Source organism: Plecotus auritus (genome assembly GCF_963455305.1).
Source record: "Plecotus auritus genome assembly, chromosome: 13".
Lineage (NCBI taxonomy): Eukaryota > Metazoa > Chordata > Mammalia > Chiroptera > Vespertilionidae > Plecotus > Plecotus auritus.
The window spans coordinates 23,388,102-23,414,459 of record NC_137779.1 but is presented as its reverse complement, the minus strand read 5'-3'; the positions used below and the strand labels follow the sequence as shown (position 1 = coordinate 23,414,459).

Sequence of the window (26,358 nt, the reverse complement as noted above, 5' to 3'; positions counted from 1 at the left end):
CCAGGTCACCTTGGAAACACACAGGCTGCCGGGAAATGCCAGGAGACATTGTTCACTCTCCCCTGCATTCCCCCTCCTACAACACGAGCGTGTGTGCACACATACACACACACACACACACACAGACACACACACACACACTCACATACACTCTCACACACACACACACACGTTCTCCAGTCAGCATATGAAATACTCTAGCATGGAGAGAGCAGTAATTCTTACTCTTTCTTAGGCCAGAGACCCTTCACTTCCCCCCAACTGGTTATGAAGAAGCAGAGATACATACAGCTTGTTTTTATTTTATTCCCATCTGCCTAAAGGCACATTTAATTAGAAAATAATAACCTGCTAAGGACTAAGTTTTAACTACGTAAATCTAGTCACTGAAGATTTGAAGGCTTTTTTAAAGCCTAAAAATAGGCAGCATATGACTATACTACAATATATATAACAATTTTCGTGCTGAATATTATTTTCAATATTTGCTATTGCAGACAACAGTGTGTTTGGTATTCTAGACATAAATCTTCCTCCTGAAAATCTGCTTGTAGATGAACTCCAACAATCCACCAAAAAAAATGTTACAACACAGTCTTAAAGCTTAGGTTTATCTGTAGTTTGGATGGACGAACCACTCTTGCTTCTTTCAAACACAATGATCTAGGAAGAACAGAAAGGCTCACAGTGAGAAGTGGTAAGCCTGTTCAATACAGGATGAGAAAGATGCTGCGATTTGGATCCTGGGGATGAAGGCGGATCTGAAAATGTATGAGGCGTAAAGGCAGGGGTGAGGGTGCCTCACCTCATTGTCTTCCGGATGCAGCCAGGCACCAGGAAGGTAAAGTGTTTGCTGGGGTCCAATATCCCAGTATCGCCCAAGGTTACGGCCATTGATGAACACAAATCCATAACTCCAGTCCTGGAAGGGATGGAGGCATGAGACAGTGGGACAGATTCACACGGGCAATGCACAATCTAAGGCTCTTGGGGAGTGAGAACAAGACTGAGAAGCTTTATGGCACTGACAGCAAGTTCACAATGGGATATGTTCTAGAACAAGCATGTCAAACTCGCGGCCCACGGGCCACATGCAGCCCACAATGAATATTTTTGCGGCCCAGCCAATATAACGGTATGTAAGAAACGTTTTAATAAAAATTTCATAACTTAATTTTTACAATATCCTGTTATACATAATTATTAATAACAAACTAGAACGTTCGCTAATGACCGATATAATCGTGTTGCATTCATTTCCCTTAGCCTTACGTGCAGGCGCACCATTTCTCTCCACTAACACTAGCAGCGAATATTTTAGCAGCCGATTGCCACGTTATTAGTCTTGTATTAACTTGTTTGCTGTGCACAACAGGAAATATTTCACTTTTGGAGAACAAGAAAAATAGGTTTATTTGCATTACGTTTATTAATTTGTGCAGTTATTCAGTGTCTGGTAAGTTGATGTTCAAGAAAAAAATATTATTTTTTATTAAAATGTTCTATTGTTTTATGTTAATGATTACTCGTTTATTTCAGCCCTTTGTATTCAGCATGTCTCTATCGAAATAAACCTACATTTCTATGAAAATTGAAGCTTTTGTTTTTTTGCGGCCCGCAGACACTTAAACCTTGTTTATCTGGCCCGTGTTAGGCTTTGAGTTTGACATGCTTGTTCTAGAAGTTCTACCCTGCTGTACCTGGTCTCAGGATGACAGGGGAAAGCGTGAACAACCTTTCAATGCTAATGTTACTTCTGTTCCTGCCCTCTGCTATATAATGCTATAGATTCTTTTAAAAGCACGTCTTCCAGAAACAAGTCCTCGGTTAACACAGATGGACGCTTCTGCTGACAACAGCTATAAACGCGACGCCATGTTTTCATCTGTTTGCAGTGCAATGAAGAATGACAGGACCAAAATCTGGGAGAAGAAAACTGAGGAACTAGAAGACATGGAAACAGTTTTTCTACTAGACACAGGAAGAAGTGCTGGGAAGCTGAGCAGAACTTTCATAGCCTCACAAGCTTAGAGGAACAAAAAGTGGGTACAGGGAACCTCATTAAATAATAGACAGTTTACATTCAGTATTAGTCTGTATTAGTTTCATGGATACAGCACAGTGGTTAGACGAGCATATATTTTATAAAGTTTCCCCCCACCCCGATATTTTAAGTATCCACCTGGCCCCATACATAGTTACGACAATATTACCGAATACATTCCCTAGGCTATAATTTACATCTCTGTGACTGTTCTGTAACTACCAATTTCTACTTCTTTTTTTAAAAAATATATTTCTTTACTGATTTCAGAGAGGAAGGGAGAGGAAGAGAGAGATAGAAACATCAATGATGAGAGTCATTGATCGGCTGCCTCCTACACGCCCTTTGCTGGGGATTGAGCCTACAACCCGGCCATGTGCCCTTGGCCGGAATCGAACCTGGGACCCTTCAGTCTGCAGGCCGACTCTCTATCCACTGAGCCTAACCGGCTAGGGCCAATTTTTACTTCTTAACCCCTTCACCTTTTCCACCCAGTTCCCCAACCCCCCTCTCCATGGGCAATAGTTTGAACAACGATGATGAATTAGAAAGACTGAGCAATGCTGGATGCCTGGAAGACTATGGCTTTGCTTCAAGGCTCTTTAAGAAAGAATAGGTGTGCCCTGACCGGTTTGGCTCAGTGGATAGAGCGTCGGCCTGTGGACTGAAGGGTCCCAGGTTCGATTCCGGTCAAGGGCATGTACCTTGGTTGCGGGCACATCCCCAGTGGGGGGTGTGCAAGAGGCAGCTGATCGATGTTTCTAACTCTCTGTCCCCCTCCCTTCCTCTCTGTAAAAAATCAATAAAATATATTTTTTAAAAAAAGAAAGAAAGAATAGGTGTCACAGAAGAAAAGCAAACAAACAAACGAAGAAAATTTTAAAAAGAAGGAATAGGTGGTTGAGAGAGCGGAGAGAAGAGGGGCTCACTTACCAGCAGCCTCAGGAAGGTGTCCCTGGGAGAAGGGCCAGCCGGCAGGGTGCCCAGGTAGAAGGCAGGGCCCAGGGAGCTATTGGAGACAGGCCTCCAGGCTGCAGAGCGGAGCCTGGAAAGGGGGCCACGCCTTGAGGGAGAGGAAAGCCCTTTCCCCGACTCTAGCCCAGCCGTGGGCAAACTACGGCCCGTGGGCCGGATCCGGCTGTTCTATCCGGTTCTCTTGCTCTCCCCTCCGCTCCTTTACTTTGAATTTATATTAGTTCACACAAACACTCCATCCATGCTTTTGTTCCGGCCCTCCGGTCCAGTTTAAGAACCCATTGTGGCCCTCGAGTCTAAAAGTTTGCCCACCCCTGCTCTAGCCCCAGTATGGACCTGGGTTTCCCACGCAGGGACTAGGGCTCTGTTTCCATGGGACATTCACACTTGAAGCATTAAAATGAGAAACAGGAGGCTTGTTCTAGGACTCCAGTCCTGACTCTAAAGACTCTATCATCCTGAGTAAATCACTTCCCTTCTCAGACTCTTGGGCTCTTCGCCTGCCAAGTGAAGAGTTGGAAATCTCTGAGTGCCCTGACCCTTCCAAATCTCCCAGGAATAAGTGGGAACAGACCTCTCAAAGAAGCTCATTTTCATGTCCAGAGAATAGATAGCGAAACCCTCCAGGGGGGTGTTATTGATGGTCACGGGGCCGGTTACTCCTGCAGGGGGAGGGAGGAAAGAACACGGCGAGGCACTGATGCTCTCTCTTGGCATCTGGCGTCTGGGACAAAGAAATGCAGGCAGCAGACCCCTTGTGCCACGCTTCAGCCAGGAGGGCAAACACTTGTCAGACTCGCTGCGACCGAAGGTTTCTTGCATGTTTTCATGCACAAGGCCTACCGAGGAAGTCCCCCACTTAATATCAGAGCTTTTGCCCGGCCAGCATGGCCCAGCAGTTGAGCATCAATCTATGAACCAGGAGGTCACGGTTCTATTCCAGGTCAGGGCACATGCCCGGGTTGCAGGCTTGTTCCCCAGTAGGGGGCGTGCAGGGCGCAGCCGATCCATGATTCTCTCTCATCATTGATGTTTCTCTCTCTCTCTCTCCCTCTCTGAAATCAATAAAAATGTATTTTTTATAAAACCAGAGCTTTATTCCCCAGATGAGCATGGATCCTACTCTAGAACAAGCCAGCACCCAACCTCGCCGCCCACTTCCCTGCCCTGGAGAAACGAAGGAGGCAGGACAACAGAGAGGGAAGGAAGGAGTCCTCACCTTCGGTCCTGTACCCTAAGTCTCCCCCTGCCCATACGGCTCGTTCTTTCCTCCCAGCTCCAACTCAGCCCCCATCTGAGGGTCTGAGTGACCACGAAGAGAACGGACAGCCTGTGTCTCAGGCCTAGAGCCCACCTTTCCGCTGGTCTTGAATTTTCCATGAATAGTTGACTCGTCCTTGGTTCTCCACCAGGATCCTCAGGAGCTGGCATTCCTGTTGGGGACAGACGAGTTCACGGAACACACAGAGTCACACAGGGGGGTTACTCTAGAACAGGGGTGGGCAAACTTTTTGACTCGAGGGCCACAATGGGTTCTTAAACTGGACCGGAGGGCCAGAACAAAAGCATGGATGGAGTGTTTGTGTGAACTAATATAAATTCAAAGTAAAGGAGTGGAGGGGGGAGCAAGAGAACCGGATAGAACAGCCGGATCCGGCCCGCGGGCCGTAGTTTGCCCACGGCTGCTCTAGAACCCGCCTTTCCTCTGAGTCCCACATGGAAAGGCAAGCAAGTGGGAGACAGGATGCCCCCAAGCCCGGCCGTCCTCCCTCTCTCTAAGGACCCCGCGTGCTCCTGTCCCACACCCAGCCCCTCCTCTCTTCCGCTGGTCTGCCTTCGGGAGGCCAGAGAGATGCAGCTGTGCCTTTGATAGAGACCAGACCCGCGGCTGATGGTTGGCTCCGGGCTTAAAGGGGAAATTCCATTCACACTGAAGCTTGTATACTGCAGCTCCTGGTGTATTCGGGCCTGGGAGAGGCAGTTATACTCAGAGCTCTAGACAAACACTTCCTGCAGGGGCCCCAAGTGACCAGCGATGCCAAAGGGCAGCGGTAGAGACGAGGCAGTCATCTCAGAACCAGGGAGTGGCTTGCATTTGAGTCGGAGGTCTAGCGGCATCGAGACTCTTGAATTACCTACCCTGATTGTAGGGATGTTCAAGGCCTGATGACCACCATCCAGAGTCCCTATATGTGTCTCATTCAAAAACACCTGCAGGAGAAGAGCTGGGGTCAGTCTGGCAGGCCTACCTGAGGAGAGGGCGGAGAGAGGCTCTGGTTTAGGGAGGAGCTCACTGTAAGGAAGGCACCAGCCTTGGTGCTCACACGTGGCTGAGAGCTGGCAGGGAGGCCCCAGTGGGCAGAAAGCCAGGCTCTTTGGTGTGAGCTTATGTGCTCAATGCCTCACACATAGTAGGTGCTTTAAATTACTACCAAATAGCCCTCGCCGGTTTGGCTCAGTGGATAAAGTGTCAACCTGTGGACTGAAGGGTTCCAGGTTCCATTCCGGTCAAGGGCACTTAGCTGGGTCGCTGGGCTTAATCCCCAGTAGGAGGTGTGCAGGAGGCAGCCGATCAATGGTTCTCTCTCATCATTGGTGTTTCTCTCTCTCTCTCTCTTTCTCTCTCTCTCTCTCTCTTGCCCTCTCTGAAATCAATAAAAATACTTTTAAATAAAAATAATTAAATTACTACCACACAGTAAAGTTGACCAGCGACTAACCACCCTTCCCAGTAGCAGAGTTGGGCTACATGTGTTGCTTACCGCCACAGACAGCCTGCTGGCCCCTACCTGTGCTGTGTCTCGAACGTTCGCACGGAGCCAGCCTCCAGTGCAGATGGATGTCTCATAAAGCACGAACCCGTAGGACTGACCGTTCCCAGCGTTGACGGGGAGACTCTCCATGCTGACTGGTGCGCTGGATATGACCGGCTATGAGAGAGCCGTGGCAGATACGGGGAGCCGCGCTGAGAAGTCAGGATCCTTCCCCCTAAGACCCTTGTCTTTTTTTTTTTTTTTTTTAAGACCCTTGTCTTTCCCTAACCGGTTTGGCTCAGTGGATAGAGCATCGGCCTGCGGACTGAAGGGTCCCAGGTTCGATTCCGGTCAAGGGCATGTACCTTGGTTGCGGGCACATACCCGGTAGGGAGTGTGCAGGAGGCAGCTGATCGATGTTTCTCTCTCATCGATGTTTCTAACTCTCTTCCTCTCCCTTCCTCTCTGTAAAAAATCAATAAAATATATATTTAAAAAAAAAAAAAGACCCTTGTCTTTTTTGTTGTGCCTCCTAATGCTCCCCGAAGTCCTTTGGATGAGAAAGGCTAAAACATCTATGTGCTGATGCTTTATATCTCTGCTGACCAGGAAACTCGGGGGGGCGGAGGGGGGGGGAAGGGACAGGGAGCAATGGCTGTCATCATCAATTGATGAACAGAGTAGATAAGTAGTGTTCTACCGTCACTGAAGTCGAGTAAAGGATTGTGCACTAAATAAGCATGTATTTGGCCTCTACAATGTGTCAGGCACTTCTTTTTTATCTAAAACCATGATAAGAAGAGGTAAAATCAATCTGAATTCAAGACTTGACATGTTTCAAACAGTTTCCAAACTCTTCTTTAAAATAGAGCAGGCTGTCTACTTTTAAAGGGAGGGCAGGGACCTGTAGAACTTCCGAGTTTTGGCCTAGTGGATGGTGAACAAGGATCGGAAACCCAGTTTCCCGGGTCCCAGCTCAGCAGCCTTTCCCAAAGGGACCACGTGGACCCACAAGAGCATTCACCAAATCGGTTCATCGGAGCTGGGAAATAGGACTCTCTCATACCCAGCCTCCCCCCACCCCACTCATTCTTCCAGTCCAAGCAGCCCCTTCACAGTCCACCAGGAAGGAGCGCGTGGTCTGACCCCATAGTTCTAAACTGGGACAAAATGCAGAGAATTGGTTTTCACACTGTCCAGGAAAAAGCCTTGAAAGAATCTCTCTGTGTGGCTTAAGGCAGTGGTCAGCAAACTCATTAGTCAACAGAGCGGCAAACCGCGGCGGCTCGCGAGCCGCAGTTTGCCGACCACTGGCTTAAGGCCTTCTCCTCCTAAGTGCCCAGGCAGTACTCACCTCGTTTAAGTGCTGTAGGGCATCCCACAGCGGCAAGTACAGGGATGGCCTCACAGAAGGATACACAGCCTTCGGAATGAGCTCAGGTAAGGGGGTCAGGGGAGACGCTGCAATGAGAGTGGGCCATGGGGCAAGACGTGCCTGGACTAGCTAATGCCTTCTCCCAGCTTCCCCATCCCTATACGTAAACTCTCGTATCCCAACCAGTAAAGGGGTCCTCCCCTGGCGCAAGGCTGCACTTCTCCAAGAGTGACGAAAAACTGTCTAGAGCGAGGTTGCAACCCTAGCCGCTTGGCTCAGTGCATAGAGCGTTGGCCTGCGGACTGAAGGGTCCCGGGTTTGATTCCGGTCAAGGGCAGGTACCTCGGTTGCAGGCTCCTCTTATGCAGGAGGCAACCAATCGATGTCTTTCTCTCACATCGATATTTCTCTCTGTCTTTCCCTCTCTCTTCCATTCTCTCTAAAAATCAATGGAAAAATGTCCTTGGGTGAGGGATTTACAAAAGAAAGAAGGAGGTTGCTGCCATTCTGTATGCATGGAGCGCTGACAGATACAGACCCTGAAGGGGTAGAGTTGGCTGTATAGACCGAAGGCCCTTCGGGGGCAAGACTTCTGCCTTATGACTTTTGGCAAAGCCAGTGGTTACCTACTTGCTAGCACAGAGTAGATGGTTAGTTAACTTTCCTTAGAGAAATAAAATTAAACAGAATGATTTTTGCTATTGTCTGTAAGGGTATTATGTTATATATCAGTGGTCGGCAAACTGCGGCTCGCGAGCCACATGCGGCTCTTTGGCCCCTTGAGTGTGGCTCTTCCACAAAATACCACGGCCTGGGCGAGTCTATTTTGAAGAAGTGGCGTTAGAAGAAGTTTAAGTTTAAAAAATTTGGCTCTCAAAAGAAATTTCAATCGTTGTACGGTTGATATTTGGCTCTGTTGACTAATGAGTTTGCCGACCACTATTATACATCGTATGAAGAGCTTTACGAACAGTAATTTTCACAACCATTATAGAAGATGAGTGTCCTTGTGTTCACGTTTTAGGGAAGAAGTGGAGGCTTAAAGGGCTTAAAAACACTCATGCAAGACCACACAGGTTTTATGTGGGAGACCAGGATTTGAACTTGTAACCCTTGCTCTGAAGCACTTCATTAAGCTTATGCCCACAGAGGAAATCCTTCCCTGCCCTTGCCCTTCCAATACACCAGGAGGGCCAGCCCTCAAGTAAAAATAGTGGCTGAGTACCTAAGACGGATCCAAGGAGTTTCCGAAGCTTGAAATATTTTTTGGTGTAATCCCCGGCCTCTGTCAGCACAGCATCATAGTCTGCAAGACACCGGGGCACTGTCACTGGCCAGGCAATCCTGCAAGGCTTCTGGCAGAGATGGGGCAGATCCACCAGAGGGAGACAGAAGACACATTGTCCCCACCCCTGGCCCGGTCCATCCCAGGCTAGGCTGTACGGGACCAATGCCAATCTAGCTAGGAGTGTTTTCCATCACCCTTCCTGGGACTCTGAGGCTGCTGGGACACTGGGCTCAACCTCTGCTTCACTCTCCTCTTCCTTCCATCCGCATTGCCCAGCTGTGCTCATCGATGCCCTTCTAGCAATCACCATTTGTAATCTCTCTCTCTCTCTCTCTCTTTCTCTCTCTCTCTCTCTCTCTCTCTCTCGGGCGGTTCAAGTCAAAGGGTCAATGTACATAAACTTTAGGTCCTGGGCAGCCCCATATACTGCAATGATAGCCTGTGGGGGGCATTATGAACATCACAGAAGAAAGATAAATAGATCAGAAAATCCTCAATATTCAGCATGGATTATAGGTCAAGAACTCAGGGATGCCCGAATATGTTTTCAGAGCCTCCAGCACCCCCACTGCTGGAGGGGGACCAAACCGGTGATCACTTGCCATAGCTGGTAACGACACTGCTGTATTTCCCAAAATCCGTGGCCCCATTTATGAAACCGAAGTTGGTTCCACCGTGGAACATATACGTGTTGAAGGAGATCTCAGATTTGATAAATTCGGACACAGTTTTTACAACATCTGTAGAGGAGAAATATAAGGAAGCAGAGAAAATTAAAACCATGAATTTGAAAAGATAGATGTGCCTCCTATGTTCATTGCAGCATTTTTACCACAGCCAAGATGTGGAACCTAAGAATGTTCATCTGTAGACAATTGAAGAAAGAACAGGTAATACGTATATACTTGGAATATTCCTCGGCCATGAAAAAGAATGAAATCTTACCACTTGCAACAACATGGATGCACCTAGAGGGTGTTGTGAAATCAGTCAGACAGAGAAAGACAAATACCATATTATTTCACTTACACGTAGAATCTAAAGAGGAACATAAACGGACAAACAAAACAGAAACAGACTCATAGAGCAAAGACTGATGGTTGCCAGATGGGAAGGGGTTGGGGGACTGGGTGAAAAGGTGAAAGGATTAAGACGTATACATGGGTAGTGACCAAACAGTCCTGGGGAGATAAAATACATCCTAGGGAATCTAGTCAATGATACTGTAATAACTATGCATGGTGCCCGGTGGGTACTGGACTTATCAGGGGGAGTCACGTTATAAATCATATAAATGTCTACCAGGCGTCCTCAAACTACGGCCCGCGGGCCACATGCGGCCCGCCGAGGACATTTATCCGGCCCGCCGGGTGCCGCTGCCTGTCCTGCTTAGCAGCCGACTCGTCCCGGGCCCGCAGTGCGCATAGGAATTGGTTCATAGTTGTTTTTTTTAAAACTATAGTCTGGCCCTCCAACGGTCTGAGGGACAGTGAACTGGCCCCCTGTTTAAAAAGTTTGAGGACCCCTGGACTCTAACCACTATGCTGTACACCTGAAACTAATATACAATAAAACTGTCAAAAAAACAAACATTTAATATCGCTATAATAAAAAAAATGAAGAGAAGACACAAGTCGCTGATGAAATCTTATCATTCTCAACCCCATCCCACTATTAACTTGTTTTGTCCTTCAACCTCCGCTAAGATTCTAACCAGAAAATAGGTGGGATTGGCCAGAACTACTCTAGCAACCATGTCCTGTTTCCTGAAGCCGTTATTAAAAACTATTTTTCGCAGAGTATGGACGTAATTGGACTCCTAACAATATATATTAGATAATAGCCTAAGAACGCTTATGCCACTTATATATCTAACTAGAGGCCCGATGCATGAAATTCGTGCAAGGGGCTCGGCCCTCACAGCCCCGCCTTCGTCCGGAAGGACATCCGGTAGGACGTCCTATCTAATTAGCATATTACGCTTTTATTATTATAGACGTTCATTAGGTTTTTGGAGGTTGTGTAAATAATTAGTATCCCCTTATTACTACCCTTTAGGGAAGTGGTTCTCAACCTTCCTAATGCCGCAACCCTTTCATACAGTTCCTCATGTTGTGGTGACCCCCAACCATAACATTATTTTCGTTGCTACTTCATAACTGTAATTTTGCTACCGTTATGAATCGTAATGTAAATATCTGATTTGCAGGATGTCTTAGGCGACCCCCTAAGGGTCGTGAAAGGGTCGTTCGACCCCCAAAGGGGTCATGACCCACAGGTTGAGAACCACTGCTCTAGGGTCACATCTCTGGGGACACTGGTTTAGGACCCCTGCACTAGTTCACACGTGGCTGTCCTCCGTCTTCAGCCACAGAAATCCTGGTTTCGTCGCCATGATGTAACAGGTGTGACCATTTTCCCAGTGGCCAACACACAAGGCAGGGTGGTTGGATGTGGGATTCCACCCTGGCTGGTCCTTCACGGTTGGTATGACCTTGGACGGCCCATTTTTCCTCTCGGGGCCTCTTCGTCCTTATTTGTTGAATGAAGGGCCTTATTACCACTCACCACATCGTAGGACTGGTGAGAGAATTAATCGCTGAGAGAATATATGTATAAGAAACATGTCGTAGTGCCTGACATGGAAGTGATCAGAAACATGTTGTCTGAGGGTGTGAGTGGGGGTGGGGTTCTCTTTTTCAAGCCAACGCAGACTTTTCACAGTTGCCCCATTCTTTTCAACGGTCCTCTCTCCTGCAGGTACCAGCAAGCTTGTTTTCATAACAGCGCTAGCAAAATGCCTTTAGTAGCAAAATACTTGTATTAACCACGTTGGTCGGGCCCCGGTCTAAGTGGTGTACGTGGACGGACGAATTTATCCTCACAACAGCCCCCCTTTGGGATGAGGACATACTCAGAAGGGAAGGAAGGCAGGCTGCCTTGATCACGGGGCTCATGCTGAGAGCTGGACTGAATCCCAGCCCTTGGTTCCAGGACCTACCCTCTCAACCATCACTGCCGGCTTCTGATAATGACCACCACGCATGTGCCAACTCCCCAGCAATGGCCTGCGCACTTCCCAGAGATGATTAAGAATGTTGGCAAATGGCCCTCGCTGGTTTGGCTCAGTGGCTAGAGCGTTGGCCTGCGGACTGAAGGGTCCCAGGTTCCATTCCTGGTCAGGGGCACATACCCAGGTTGCGGGCTCGATCCCCAGTAGGGGGTGAGCAGGAGGTAGCCGATCAATGATTCTCTTTCATCATTGACGTTTCTCTCCCTCTCTCTCCCTCTCCCTTCCTCTCTGAGATCAACAAGAATGTATTTTTTAAAAAGAATGTTGGTAAATGCATCCCCTTCTTCAGAGATGTCATACTCTCAGAGGCCCTCCGTCACCCCCTTGACGCCCCTCTGCGGGTCTGTCCCTCTCTTTCCTGTCACTGCATCCTCTTTGTCTGCTTCAAGCACTTGTCAAGTAGTGAGTGTTTTACTTCTTACGTATCTGTCAGCTCCACTAGAGCACAAGCTCCCTGGGGTAGGAGCCAGGTAATTTTTTTTCACCAGGGCACCGCCAGGCCTAGCCACGTCCCCATCCGGACCGTGTGTTGAATGGATAGTCGCGGTTGAATGAGCGGATGGACTAGCAGAGAAGCATGTGAATGACCCATGACCTGGGGCACCTCTACTTGGTCCAAACGCTGAGAAACACTTACCGTCCGCATCTTTAACCATGTGTTTACCTCCCCACGTGTCGAACCAGCCGACCCAGTATTCCATAACCATAATGGGCTTCTCTCTCTAGAAATAAACAAATGAAACACGAAGTCAGACAAAAAGAAAAAAAAATGTCAGAAACACGGAATACAACGGATGAGAGTTCGAGGAACTCGGGCTTCTCACTTTTTCCACGTCCGCCCGTTACACCTCCTGCTTCTCGTTTCCCTAAACGTCACGATCACCTTCTATAATCCCACCCTTGTCCTCCGCGAAGCTGGTCTGGACAGAATCAGCTTTGGAACCACAGAGACCTGGCTGCAATTCCTCACGTGGAAACTGAAGCTCCAAGGTCACGTGCTGGTAAGGCCAGAGACTCAACTCAAGTCCAGGGCTGAGCCAGACTAGCAGCCACTGAATTACATTGTCTATTAAGGACATCATTCAGAGGAATCCAAGATGGCGCGTAAGAGGGAGTTCCACTCACCCCCGTCCTGGGCCACATCCAAACCACAACTAAATTATAGAAAAACCAACCTGGAGAACCATCTGAAGACTAGCCGAATAGAAGTCTTTAACTAAGATATGCAGAAGAAACCATGTTGAGACTGGTAGGAGGGGCAGAGATCCAAAAACGGGCTGGCCTTGCACCCATGTGTGGTGACTGAGAATCCGGAGGGATATCTCAGCTGCAGGGGTTCCCCCTGAGGAGCGAGGGGTCTCAACCCCACGCTGAGCTCCCCAGCCTGGAGCCCAGTGCCGGGGAAGAGGAGCTCATATAACATGGGCTGTGAAAATCAGCAGGGATTCCATCTGCTAGAAACCCAGGTGCTCTCTTAAAGAACCAGCACACAATCTCATTCACGGGCACGCACCCTGGGCTTCCGCAGAGGGACAGCAGCTCTGAGGGGACCTGACTCATAAAGGGAGAGACTGGGTTGTGTGGCTTTTGGGAGAGGGCTGGAGGGATAGCCGCCAATGTCTCTGTGCTGAGTCCCTCTTCCAACACTGCATTCCCCTCCATAGAGCATTAGCCTGGTTAGCTACGCTAGTCCCACCCTGCCAAACTCCCATAAGGCTCTGGGATCTGAGGCCAGCAGCCAGCCTAGGCCTGTAGAGCAGTCTCCTCCATCAGCAATGGACTATGGCTCATTTCTGAGCTCTGTTCCTTGGAGAAAAGAGAGCATCCTCTCCCTCTGATTGACCTCACGTAACCCCTGCCCCTTCCTCTGGTCATCTCCATTAGGTGCTCCACAAACAGAGGGGACAGAGGCAGAATTTCCTCCTTATTCCCTCTGACGAAACAGATACACTCCCTAAAATGCTTTGGAACCTAGGTGAGGCCTCAGGGGAAAAGCAGTATAGTCTTTGTCAAGCCTCCTATCCTCATTGAACACCAGCTGTACAGGTTGGGGTGGAGGCGTGGGGGTCATGGCAGACGAAGGGGCTACGACGCTTCCTCTCTAAGACATCCTTACCTGCACTCTCTTAAGGTGCGTGAAAGTATTCTTCTGAAATGAGTTTATATTGATGGTGGCCAGCACTGCAGAAAGAGAGGAGAGATGCTGCATGAGGCCCTGGGACAACTGCTGCCAGGGGAGGGACAGAGGCCCATGCCTTACACATGGAAGAAAGTTGTGCTGGGTAGTGAGGTAATGAGATACTACTTGTATCCCATGTTGCAACGTGCAAAGGGCTGTCATTGGGCATTTGCAAGGACAACGTTATAGAAGAAGGGCAGTTACAATTAACCACATTTTGTGCAGAGAAATGGAACAGGCCAAGGTCACACAGGTTGAGTAGACCAGGAATTAGACCCTGGGGGTAAGTGGAGGTGGGCAAAGGGAGAAAATGGGGACGAAAGAGACTTTGCTTGGGGTGATGGGCGCACGATGCAGCGTGCAGATGATGTTTTGTTGAGTTGTACACTTGAAACCTGTGTGGTTTTGCGAACCAATGTCACCCCAATAAATTTAAGTAATAAATAAATATGGAAAGGTGGAAAGGGGGACTGCGGACAGCAGAGCTCCCTGGCAACTGTTGTTGAAGGAAAACGGGATGGAGGAAAATGATGGCGTTGCTATGGGAACTCTTCGCTTTGACCTTGGGTTCTCATAGTGATACCACTGCTCCAGGGTTCACTTCAATGTGCGTGGCAAAGAGAGGCCTCAGAGATACTCTTGGTTCTTTCTGACGCTTGTTCAAAATTCAAACTGGCGGGTGAAGCACTTCCGTGCTCCCTGAAAATAAGCCAAAGTGCGTACCCCCTTTTATGCCGCCCTGGGGCACTTCTTCCTCCCCGTCTGAGGTCAAGAGCAGCTCCACAATCCCTCTGTTCAGCAGGGCCTGTTGAGAAAACTGGACAGAGTGAACCCCCCTCTTCCTTCCCCCGTGGGAAACCCGCAGAGCCTACCAGGGCCCGCAGCCGACTCCGAGGCAGACGAGGAAGGAAGCATGAACACACGGAGACCAGCCAGGGCTTCTCACCTTGTGCAGATACGGCATGTACGCTCTATCCTTGGCAAACGCACCGTACTCGTTCTCCACCTGCACCGCGATGACGGGGCCCCCCTGGCGGTACTGAGGCGGCAGAGAAAGGGGAAGTGAGGCTGCGGGTGGAAAACCTGGGGTCTTGGGGGGCTGGGAACCCTGACCCAGCTGGTGTGGGCACTTGGCTCCTAGCTGTTTCCTGACCTGGAGGCACGCTCTCCCCTCTCCCGTCTGATGGTCAGTCACCTGCAGGCCCTTCGGCGGCACAAGGAGTCCCAGGGCCCTAGCCTTTGTAAGCACACCCACAGTGTTTCCGCTCCTTCTCAGACGGATTAGCTACTTCCATAGGAGAGCTCCTACCTACAAACTCACCTGCTAACACATCCTCCCCACCCACTCGCCCCTCCTCTCTAAAATCAACAAAAAATATGTATTTTTAAAAAGAATGGCAGGTTTTAAATATACATATTCAAGTTTCAAAAGGAAAATGTCCAGTGAGAATTGTATATTTTCGTATAAAAAAGCATACAGTGGATAGAGTGTCGGCCTGCAGACTGAAGGGTCCCGGGTTCGATTTCGGTCAAGGGCACCTGGGTTCCATCCCCAGTAGGGGGCGTGCAGGAGGCAGCCAATCATTGATGTTTCTATCTCTCTCTCTCTCTCTCTCTCTCTCTCTCTCTCCCTCTCTCCCTTCCTCTCTGAAATCAATAAAAATATTTTTTAAAAAAAGAGCACATGCACACACACCCATGTGTAAGTGTGTGCATAAATAATTCGCCTCCATGTGTGTAGGGAATCTATGGAAAGACACACAAAAGTCTGGTGCAATTGGTTGTCTGTCTCCTGAAAAGGTAACATCGCTCTGGGAAAGGAGAGGAGGGGAGACTTTTATGTACCATAATCTCCTTTGTACGCTTTGAGCCTCTTCGCCGTGTGTGTGGTGACTGTTTAAAACAGCCAAGATTGCCCTGACCGGTTTGGCTCAGTGGATAGAGCATTGGCCTGTGGACTGAAGGGTCCCAGGTTCAGTTTTGGTCAAGGGCATGTACCTTGGTTGTGGGCACATCCCTAGTAGGGGGTGTGCAGGAAGCAGCTGATCGATGTTTCTAGCTCTCTATCCCTCTCCCTTCCTCTCTGTAAAAAAATCAATAAAATATATTTTTTAAAAATTAAAAATAAAACAGCCAAGTTCACTTAGGAGTAGAAATAAGCAGTAGAAAGAGCAGTGAGCCTAGAGAACATCAAGTACATTCACAGCCGCCATCATACGCCCACGCTCTCTGCTCTGTCGGTCCTGGCCGGTGCGATGCGTGCGCTCCCAGAAGCCCTGGGGCGAAGGCTGAACTTAAGATGAGGGTCTAGAGTGCAAGACCGACCGCAAGGGTGTCAACTTCAGCTCTGAGAGCCGGGGCCCGGCCTGCTCTATGGATACGTAGAACCAGCTGTTTTCCTGAAGCGAACGTAAGAGGGAAGGAAATGTCAGAAGGCGGTTTACCTGGAGAGGAAGCACTCTGGCAATCAGGTGATCAAAATATCGATCAACCGCTTGGACAAAGCCCTTGTCGGTTGTCCTCAGTCTCAGCTCTGGGTCCTGCAGTAACCAGCTGGGGGCGAAAGGAGACAAGCGCAGTGCTTGAGACGGGGAGGCAGGAGGCGGGAGGGGTCAGGCCGGGCCCTGCAGGTCAGCCAGCTCCGTCCAGAGCTCCCTCCAGCCCAGCTTTACGTTTTCTGATCTCCTGCAGCCCTCAAGGGACATGGAAGATGCTCTCTGGACCATCCTACTGGGCTGTCTGACGGACAAGTGTCAGGGTGACAGTTCACAGCTTAAGAGGTACGGCAGCTCCGTCAAGACCCAAGGTGGCGGGGAGGGGTGGGGCGGGGCCTCCAGCTGAGCAGCGCAGGGCATCCCTCCTTTGCTAAAATATCCCTTCCTTCAAGGTCAGGCCTCTGCTGCTCCTGAGCTGGATGGGAGGGAGAACACGCTCATCCCAGAGGAAACAGAGCCTTTACTGAGCAACGGGAGGAGAGTGCCCACCTGGAGCTGAGCCGTGGGCTGCACACACCTGGCATCTGTGGAGTGAACAGGAGCGCGCGCCTGGGTGCTCACCCTACACTCAGCTGTCTGCACTGACGGCCGGCAGCACAGAGGAGAGAAGGCAAAGGAAAATGAGGGGGAACGGAGGATAGCTGAGGTCTCTCTGCTCAGTGGAGAACATGGTCTTCCATTAACAAAATAAGAGAAAAGCCGGGGGGGAGGGGGTCCGCAGAGCCAGTCCAGAGGTTGTCAGAACCCCCTCCCGCCCCAGGACAGAGACCAGAGACGGGACAGGAAGGAAGAGATGCGACCACCCCGATGCTGCCTCTACCCGCCCAGGCGCCCACAGCACCAGGACCAGCTCTCAGGTCCCGCATCTGTGACCAGGACAAGGATTACAGCAGCGCCCATAACTCACCAGGCCACCGCAGGCCTTCCCCGAGAACACAGGCTCCGTGCTGTCAGGTTCCAGCTCTCCTTTTAGTAAAACAAACCATCACAGCCCTCCACCCACAGCCCGCTCACCTGGGCAGGCCGCCGAGGTCGATCTCGCTGCAGATGTAGGGGCCTGGACGCAGGATCACCCACAGCCCAACCTCCGCGGCCATCCAGACAAAGGCCCTGGGAAGGTCAATGGCGGCCACTCTAAGGACGTTGGGGGGTGGTGGGGTGGGGACAAGCCAGCACACGCCGCAGGTGGCAGAGCTGCCCGGATCCTCTGCTGGCCTGCCCTCCTCTCAACCAGAGGCAGGGAGAGTGAAGGGAAGGCCGAGCCCCCACCCCTGCCGAGCAGGTCATCCTGCACCTGTGGGCACAGGCCTGAGGCCCTGCAGCTGGGTTCTCACCAGCTCCCAGCCCAGGACCATCTATCTGCACAGCCCACCGGGTCATGAGGAGGGGGGTGTCAGACAGGGGACGGGGTCCTCACCATGAACCTGACCCGACCACCTTGCTGCCTCCAGGGGCAGCCCCCTCCCAGCACGGGTGGCAGGACCCCACTGCAGAGCAGGGCTGACAGGGGACCAGGCTCCTCTGGGCTGCAGTGAGGAGGCTGGGCTCAGGGGAGGCCTGGGCTCCTGGGAGTAGCAGGTTCCCAGCTGGAGAGCGCCTGGTCCCGGTGCAGAGCTGGCACCGGGTCGAGAACAGGCTCCCCAAGCAGAGCTGAGATGCCACCATGATCCCTAATCAACCCCGCCAGCCCCTTCCTGCCCCCAGACCCAGGCCCAGGCCAGGTCACAGAAGCAGCAACAGCACGTACTCCAGATCCAGGTTCCCGGAGAAGTCAAATGTGCCTCTCTGTGGCTCATGGAGGTTCCAGGGGACATAGCTGTGGTAGGAGAGAGGGAAGTACAATAAGCATCTTCTGATTTCTTTCCTATCAAGTCCTAGGTCAGCCCCAAATGCATGCCAAAACCCAGGGCAGTGGTCGGCAAACTGTGGCTCGCGAGCCGCGGTTTGCTGCTCTGTTGACTAATGAGTTTGCCGACCACTGCCTTAGGGAAAAACACTTAAAAAACATTTTAATAATGTACTAATGTCTTTAACCTGAAGTCAAAACTTCTGGGTAAGGGTAATGCCTTACGCAGTGGTCGGCAAACTCATTAGTCTAATACTTCTCTAAGAGCCAAAGATAGTAACAGCAAAAAAAAAAAAAAAAAAAAAAAGTTAGGTTATAGAGTTGAAAAACACAATTAAAAGGCTGAATCTAGTAAACACATAGAGAACTCAGCAGCCAACTGATGGAGCATAGACATCCTCAAAAAACACCTGCAACAGTTATAAAATACAGCTGGAGGAGGGCCCGCCCCGAGCAGGCCGACCCTTCGGCCTCACTTCTCCCCCTGCCCTGCACCCCCCACCCCCCGCCCAGGGAATCCACTGTCCATCTCCCAGGGCATGCACTCAGGAGGATGAAGCGATTTTGCGAAAATGCTTAGAAGATGCCCAGCCATCAGTAAACCCTAAGTACACGTTACCGTTGGTCCCACGTTACATGGTCTCATCATCATGTTCAATGGCATGCTAAATGCGTGCTGTTACATTTACCGTACATCCTGTCGCATTTCTATTTAAAGACTCAACTGGCCTTACATGTCTTGTTGCCACCATCATGGAAGTACACGTATGTGCCATCATTGTGAGGGGCATTTTTCATAGAAATAAGATAAAGGTTTTATCCCACGGAATCATCAGCACAAGCCTAGGAGGCGACTGTTACTCTGCCGTTTGCAGAGGCGACCGCAGGGCCTGCGATGGGATGGCTGGAGGCGGGGCTGGGACTGAGAGGAGGCCTGTCCGATCACTAAGCCGCAGGCTCACTCCCTTTACTCCATTCACCTTCACCTCAGTGGTCCTAGTGGTGTTAGTTAGACGCTCATCTCGATACTCTCCTTCCTCCACATGTGCATGGCCGTGTGCACACACACGAGAACTGTGGCAGTGAGTCGGAGAGGTAGGTGGCCCTTCGTCATAAAAGGCTCAAGCTGGACAGGGCTCATCGGAAGGTCGATGCTCAGGCCGGGCTCCCGACCCAGCTCGGAGCCAGAGACAGACACTCTCTCCCCGTGGGCAGCGAGGACCCAGAGGGCGGGCGGCACTCACGTGGTGACAGTGTTGAAGCCGCAGGCCTGCAGCTTCAGGAGGCGGTCCCGCCAGTACCCCCTGGGCACCCGGAAGTAGTGGATGGAGCCCCCGAAGATCAGGAACTTGTGCCCCTCCAGTGTGAAGTGCGGGTTGCTCGCAGGTGTGCTTTGGGTCTGAAGTCCCACCGCACGGTCCTTCAGCTCCAGAGGGGTCAGATGTGACCAATTAAACCTGCTGAGAGAGAGAGAGAGATGGAGAGAGAGAGAGATGAAGAGAGAGAGATGAAGAGAGAGAGAGAGATGAAGAGAGAGAGAGATGAAGAGAGAGAGAAAGAGAGAGAAGAGATGAAGAGAGAGGAGAGACAGTCAAAACCCAGCAGAAGCTGTTCTTGCTAGCAGGACACACCAGCTCTGTCCATGCTTCTGATACTCTTTTCTCCAGAAAAGGAGATCCCCGCCCCCACTCCTCCCCATCCCCCCTCCCCCCAGGCAGACCTGCTCTGGTGCTGCTGCGGCTGCTGCTGCGGCTGCAGCCCAGCTTCCCCGACAGGAAGGTTCTTTTTCTCTTTATGTTTTGCCCAAGGAGCAAAGCCTGATGAGATCAACGGCAGGAAAAAGACGCTCATGATTCTTTTCCATGAGAGACGTGGGCTGCAAAGAGGAGAAACAACACTGAGGGGACGGCATTGGCCTCTTCCGAATCTAAGGCCCAGAACTCGTCCCTCCTGGCAGGCGAGCAGCCAGGGCACCAGGAGGCTGGGCACACGCCGGGCTCCCGCCAGCCCAGCCCCCTCCCCCCGCCCCCTCCCTCCCTCTGCAACCCCTTCCAGTTGGGGAGAGACCTTCAGTCCTAGGAGCCTCTCAGGAGCCAGACAGGGCTGGGCACTGGGGCAGGGTCCTGGGGAGGCGGGGAGGCGGGGAGAGCTCAGGATTCAGTTGACCCGTGGAAGCCCCTCGGCCACCAGGCTCAGGAAGGACAGGGTGTCCTGCCACTGGGGCAGGGGACAGACGCTCCGAGGCGCGGGCATCACTAAGGTGCCGGTGGAAGAAAGCTGGAGGGGAAGAGCTTGTAAGAGGGGCTGATGCGTCTCAGGCAGATCTGAGGGTCCAGGAGGGCGGCCCGAACAAAGGGGCCCTGGTCCCAGGTAAGGCGCGATGAGTCAGTCACCTGAGGCGCCTCGGGGAACTCATAGCCGCTGAGGTCCCGAGCTGCTCCCGCCGCCTCCCCGCAGGGGGACCGGGTTCAGGTGCACTGTGCTCTGGGCGGGCGCTGGGAGCTGCGAGCCACCGCAGCCGGCACGGAGTCCAGGGGGCAGGGGGGTCCGGGGAGTCGGGGCGCTGCTGGGCAGGGAGGGCCAAGCAACAGGTCTGGGCTCCGGGCAGTGAGGACAGCGCTCTGTGCCCGCGGGACGTGGGACGGCCTGCGCGCAGGGAAGTGAGTCGGGAGGGTCCCTCCTTAAACTGGGTGTCACCAACCAACCAACCGAGACAGAAAGGCAGACCTGAGTGGGAGGGAAGGAGGACAACTTGGGCCACACCGTGTTCCAGAGAGCAGGGGGGTTGTGATCCGCCCTAACAGCAACTTGATAGCAAGGGCCTGATTTTGCTTTGGCATAAATAACAAGGTGAAATGTTATGCGTGCCACCAAGTGCATATGTCAACATCGTTTTATTCGTTTCGATGAAATGTTCCTTTGCCTTTTGTAATTGGAAGTAGCAAGCCTCAAGGCAACTGATTATTTTAACTGAAGCTGTTACACAAAAAATGTGGGTAGGAGATGCTTATGAAAGAAAAAAAAAAGTACAGATAAGTAAACATCAGTTGCTCTGTTAGGATATGTTCAAAAAAAGTAGCCCAAAAGTGAGGATGGAGGGGAAATTCAGCGAGGCGTGCATTATTCGCCAGGGGGCCCTTTACTTACAACATTCTCTCAGGAGGATGCCTGTAGCCTCCGGGGCAGAAAACTAACTCTGACTCCCAGGAATTGTATCATATACGCATTGATGGACAAGAAACTCGATTCTTCAGCCCCCAAAAAGGAAGATCTGTCTACGTAGACAGAGCCTAGGAATGATCAAGGACAGTCTGTCCCTCCTGCTGACTCTTGTACAGAACAAACTCTCTGACCTCAGTTCTGTGGGTGGAAAACAAAATCTAAGTCATTCGCAAACTTGAACAGCAACCTTCAAGGTTTCAAACTTCATACAGCAGAGCGTGCGCTGAAGTCAGAAAGTATCGTTTCCGCCGGTCCAGAAACTAGCGTTTTGCTGCGTCTTACAATGGCTTTGGAGAGAGAGCGATACTGTCATCGGATCAAGTCAGTTTTTCAAAACAGATGGACTCTGTCTTCGTCCCAGCGTGTTCCATTCCTTGCTACTCAGGATGTGGAAATGTTAAGTGCAGCCACCAAAAGTGTCAGTCCTGTGCAACTCTGCTGAGTGGAGGAGACTCGGAGTATATCTAGCCATAAGGGGGGTGGTAGGGCAGAGAGAGATAAATACACCAAAATTCTTTAGTCTCCACGCTAAATTCTATTCAGTTAAATTAACTTTCCTTGGCCAGGTATGTCAGTTCAGGAGCAAGTTCAACTACAGTGCTTGCATTGGTTTAGATACAGGCGTCCTCAAACTATGGCCCGCGGGCCACATGCGGCCCGCCGAGGACATTTATCTGGCCCGCCGGGTGCCGCTGCCTGTCCTGCTTAGCAGCCGACTCGTCCCGGGCCCGCAATGCGCATAGGAATTTGTTCATAGTTTTTTTTTAAACTATAGTCCGGCCCTCCAACGGTCTGAGGGACAGTGAACTGGCCCCCTGTTTAAAAAGTTTGAGGACCCCTGGATAAGATTTTATGCCCCTCCAACATTGTGCTAAAACATTTCAATAAAATCATGCTGTCCACCTCTTCCTTTCAAAAAAAAAAAAAAGTACTCAGTTCCCACAAACCTATTCTCTGTAGGATAAAGAGTGTCTAGTTCACTATTGGATCCTTGCGCCTGAAAACCCGCCTGGCATATAGCAAGCCCTCCACAAGGGCCTGTTCACCATGGAAGTGGCTGAGGCAGCTGCAGGAGAGAGTGGGGTCCCTCTTACACAAAAGAGTGACAGCCTGAGATGGGAAGCACAGGGCTCAGGCTCGGGGAAGGCTCTGGAGTCTCGGGAAATCGGTTTGGGCGACAGGAGACAGAACTGGCCGTTCTTTGAGATAAAAGGATTAAAAGTCATTGGTCTAGCGCTAGCCGGTTTGGCTCCGTGGATAGAGTCTCTGCCTGTGGACCAAAGGATCTCAGATTCAATTTCAGTCAAGGGCATGGACCTCGGTTGCAGGCTCCTCCCCGGGATGGTCAGGGCTCCTGCAAGAGACAACCAATTGATGTGTTTCTCTCACATGGATATTTCTCTCTGTCTTTCCCTCTCTCTTCCACGGTTTCTAAAATGAAAAAATATCCTTAGGTGAGGATTTAAAACAAAAAGTGTTGGTCTTTGTGAAACTACTGTTATCGGACGAAGACTAAGTGGGGGGTCCTTTGCCCCAGTGGCTGCTGGAAGTGGAATCTTCAGATATCTGGAGAAAAAGAATTGTCTGAGACTCGCGTGGCACAATGAATGTGTCTGCTTTATTTTTCTCAACTTGAAATTCTCACGATTGACTGTATTGGGGGGTTGTGTCATTTTTCAATCCATCTTGTCCTCAAAGACGGAGAGGAATGATGGGTGCCTCTGGCCTTCAGGATGTGAAACTCTGGCTCTGAACCTCAGCAGCTGTGCCCACGGGTGCATTGTGACGTCACACTGGAGGCCCGGGATGCTCTGTCACAATGGTCCTGGGTGACACCCAGCTGGTGCCTGGTCCTGACGGCCACTCTCTGTGCTGAGTGTTTAGCAGGAGACATTGCTAGTTGTGTGGCGACAGATCTTGGAATGGGGAACCTTGCCTCGTGTTGCGGAGGTATGTCCGGGGGGGCCCAGGGAGTGCTGTCCCTTCTAACGGGCGAGGCGATACTTCTCTCCGTGTCTTCTCGGCATGTTCATTCCTTTCTTGACAGTTGTCATGTAGAGTTGTAAATATCTAGTGTCCTGCGATGTTCGGCACCCTCAGCTCTTGGAAAAATGCTCATTGGGAAAACATAAAATGTACATTTTTACTTTCTCAAAAATGTATTAAAATCATGAACCACAGAAGCCCTAGGTGAATCCAGAACTGTAGAGACGTGTAGGTAAGCATTTCACACAGTAAAGGGAAATTGACATTGTGTTTAGCCCACCTTATCTCTGTTTTATCCTGGAATGTGTATTGTTTTCAGGATAACTAGGGCATGTTGCTTCCATTTCTGTGATAGTTTCCCATTCATGTCCTTACAATGTGTGTCTAGGTGTCAGTTGACATGGAACATGCATTTCCTTTTCTACCTTCCATGTTGTCAAACATTCTTCTTTTACAGAGATATCTTTATCTTATCATTCAACTTATCCACCTCAACAAAGGTCATTGTGAAAATGTAGTGTTTATTTTTACTTAATTACCAAACAATAGCCAGTGTTTTAAACAAGCAATGAAAGGCTTATGAAATGATGGGGACAGAATATCAAGTACATAGAGGGTTATATATGTAAAGAAAGTAGGTAATGTTCACAGGAGAGAAATGAAACTTTATGTAAATAGGAAATTATCTACTTTTTATATACATGTATAGCTTTAAGAAATAGGAGGTCTCCCTTAAGGATACTTTAAAGCAGTGGTTCTCAACCTTTCTAATGCCGCGACCCTTTAATACAGTTCCTCATGATGTGGTGACCCCCAACCATAAAATTATTTTCGTTGCGCCGAAACCGGTTTGGCTCAGTGGATAGAGCGTCGGCCTGCGGACTGAAGGGTCCTGGGTTCGATTCTGGTCAGGGGCATGTACCTTGGTTGTGGGCACATCCCCAGTGGGAGGTGTGCAGGAGGCAGCTGGTCGATGTTTCTCTCTCATCGATGTTTCTAGCTCTCTGTCCCTCTCTCTTCCTCTCTGTAAAATATCAATAAAATATATTTAAAAAAAAATTATTTTCGTTGCTACTTCATAACTGTAATTTTGCTACTGTTAATGAATCGTAATGTAAATATCTGTGTTTTCCGTTGGTCTTAGGCCAGTGGTCGGCAAACTCACTAGTCAACAGAGCCAAATATCAACAGTACAACGATTGAAATTTCTTTTGAGAGCCAAATTTTTTAAACTTAAACTTCTTCTAACGCCACTTCTTCAAAATAGACTCGCCCAGGCTGTGGTATTTTGTGGAAGAGCCACACTCAAGGGGCCAAAGAGCCGCATGTGGCTCGCGAGCCGCAGTTTGCCAACCACTGTCTTAGGCGACCCTGCTAGCGGTTGAGAACCGCTGCTGTAGAGCCTAAGACCATCGGAAAACACAGATATTTATATTACGATTCATAACAGCAAAATTACAGTTATGAAGTAGCAATGAAGATAATTTTATGGTTGGGGGTCACCACAACATGAGGAACTGTATTAAAGGGTCGCGGCATTAGAAAGGTTGAGAACCACTGCTTTAAAGTAACCCAGATGATAGATACAGAGTGAATATAACCTGAGTTTTTCAAAATTCAGAGTCTTGCTACCTACCACCCAAGCAATGGACATGATAGGGAAAAGTAACATGTAGATGTCGAATCTGAAATTAACCACGAGCACTCTGCTTCTGGGCAGTGTTAGGAGAGAAAGCAAGATTTCCTGGCGGCGTGTCCACAGTGTGTCTGCAGAGAGCGCCAGACACACTGGCTGTTCAGTGTTGCCTGGGAGAGTGTGGAGAAGCAGTCTTGCCCTCTGGCTAATGGAACAGGCACTTGAGAGCAGAGGGGAGGGGGCTCCTGGATCCTCTGGGAGAGAACTGGGGTGGGGTCATGGGTTTGGGCTGTTGAGGGGTCCTTCCAAGAGGAGAGAGGACTCTGATTCTTGACCCCACAGAGTTCAGAGAAGAATGGGAAGTCCATGGACTAGAAACTAAACTCTGTTGAGCCTGGGATGAGCGGAAGATGCACATATTCAGGTCAAGTGCATCCACTGGGCGTGTGCTGCCAGGCTGACTCCAGGCAGAACAGGGAATTGCTCAGATCAGCAGTGAGGGAGACATTAACCCCCCCAAAGTAACAGCCCGCATGGTAAGCCCTCAGCTCTTTTCCATTAACGTCTTATTGTCAGTTGTCTGGCCACAGATGCTATCAGTTAGAGGCGAATTGCTTCTCGCACAGCCATCACCAGGTCTTTGCTTTCGAATGCTCTGAGCTCTGGTCGCCCTGGGAAACAAGAAGAGCCCTGGTCCCTGGGAGTGGTCACCAATCTTCATGAACAGCAGGAGGCAGCCGATAGTGTAAGGAGAGGAGAGAAAAAGGTCAACCGTGTGCCCTCACCAAGGTCGCTCACTCACGGGGCTTCCAGTGGAGGAGAGGCGTTTATTTCAGGCGTCTTTTCCAGGACTTCCCATTCTTTCATCTGTAACCTGAGATAAGAGAAGATGAAAAACTGTTCATACAGTTTTTCAGGAGTCTCTGTCTCCAGGATTAAAAAAAAAAAAAAAAAAAATCCCACCGGACCGGCGTGGCTCAGTGGTTGAGCGTTGACCTATGAACCAGGAGGTCACCGTTTGATTCTAGGTCGGGGCACATGCCCAGGTTGCAGGCTCGATTTCTGGTGGGGGGTGTGCAGGAGGCAGCCAATCAATTATTATCTCATCATTGATGTTTCTATCTCTCGCTTCCTCTCCCTTCCTCTTTGAAATCAATAAAAATATTTTTATTTTTTAATATATTTTATTGATTTTTTACAGAGAGGAAGAGAAAGGGAGAGGAAGAGGGATAGAGAGCTAGAAACATTGATGAGAGAGAAACATTGATCAGCTGCCTCCTGCACACTCCCCACTGGGGATGTGCCCGCAACCAAGGTACATGCCCTTGACCGGAATCGAACATGGGACCCTTGAGTCCGCAGGCTGACGCTCTATCCACTGAGCCAAACCGGTTAGGGCAAAAAAATATTTTTAAAAATCCCCTTGTGGACCAATCAGAAATTAGTATTATAAATCTGAGAAAGTCACTCAACCTCTCTAAAAAAC

At 50.1% G+C, this 26,358-nt stretch overlaps 1 protein-coding gene across 1 annotated transcript; it reads right to left on the bottom strand.

Moving 5' to 3' along the window:
• Window positions 1–284: 284 nt before the first annotated feature.
• Window positions 285–19,479, bottom strand: GLB1L3 (galactosidase beta 1 like 3). Its single transcript, XM_080650817.1, has 18 exons — window positions 19,273–19,479; window positions 17,930–17,998; window positions 17,197–17,292; window positions 16,132–16,240; window positions 14,634–14,726; window positions 14,411–14,492; window positions 13,625–13,689; window positions 12,146–12,230; window positions 9,038–9,175; window positions 8,373–8,453; window positions 7,127–7,233; window positions 5,809–5,949; window positions 5,159–5,230; window positions 4,374–4,452; window positions 3,594–3,681; window positions 2,978–3,089; window positions 806–922; window positions 285–663 (listed from the first exon to the last, which is right to left on the bottom strand). The coding sequence occupies exons 3-18, from the start codon at window positions 17,277–17,279 to the stop codon at window positions 598–600; spliced, it is 1,518 nt and encodes a 505-aa protein (XP_080506943.1). The 5' UTR covers window positions 17,280–17,292; window positions 17,930–17,998; window positions 19,273–19,479; the 3' UTR covers window positions 285–597.
• Between the last annotated feature and the right edge of the window lie 6,879 nt (window positions 19,480–26,358).

Coding starts and splice junctions, on each gene's coding strand:
- GLB1L3 (XM_080650817.1), bottom strand. CDS start 17,279: ATGGCCGCGGAGGTTGGGCTGTGGGTGATCCTGCGTCCAGGCCCCTAC. Junction 16,241..17,196: donor GACCTCGGCGGCCTGCCCAG/GTGAGCGGGCTG, acceptor TTTCGCCCCCAG/CTGGTTACTGCAGGACCCAG. Junction 8,454..9,037: donor CAGTGTCGTTACCAGCTATG/GCAAGTGATCAC, acceptor GGTGTCTTGCAG/ACTATGATGCTGTGCTGACA.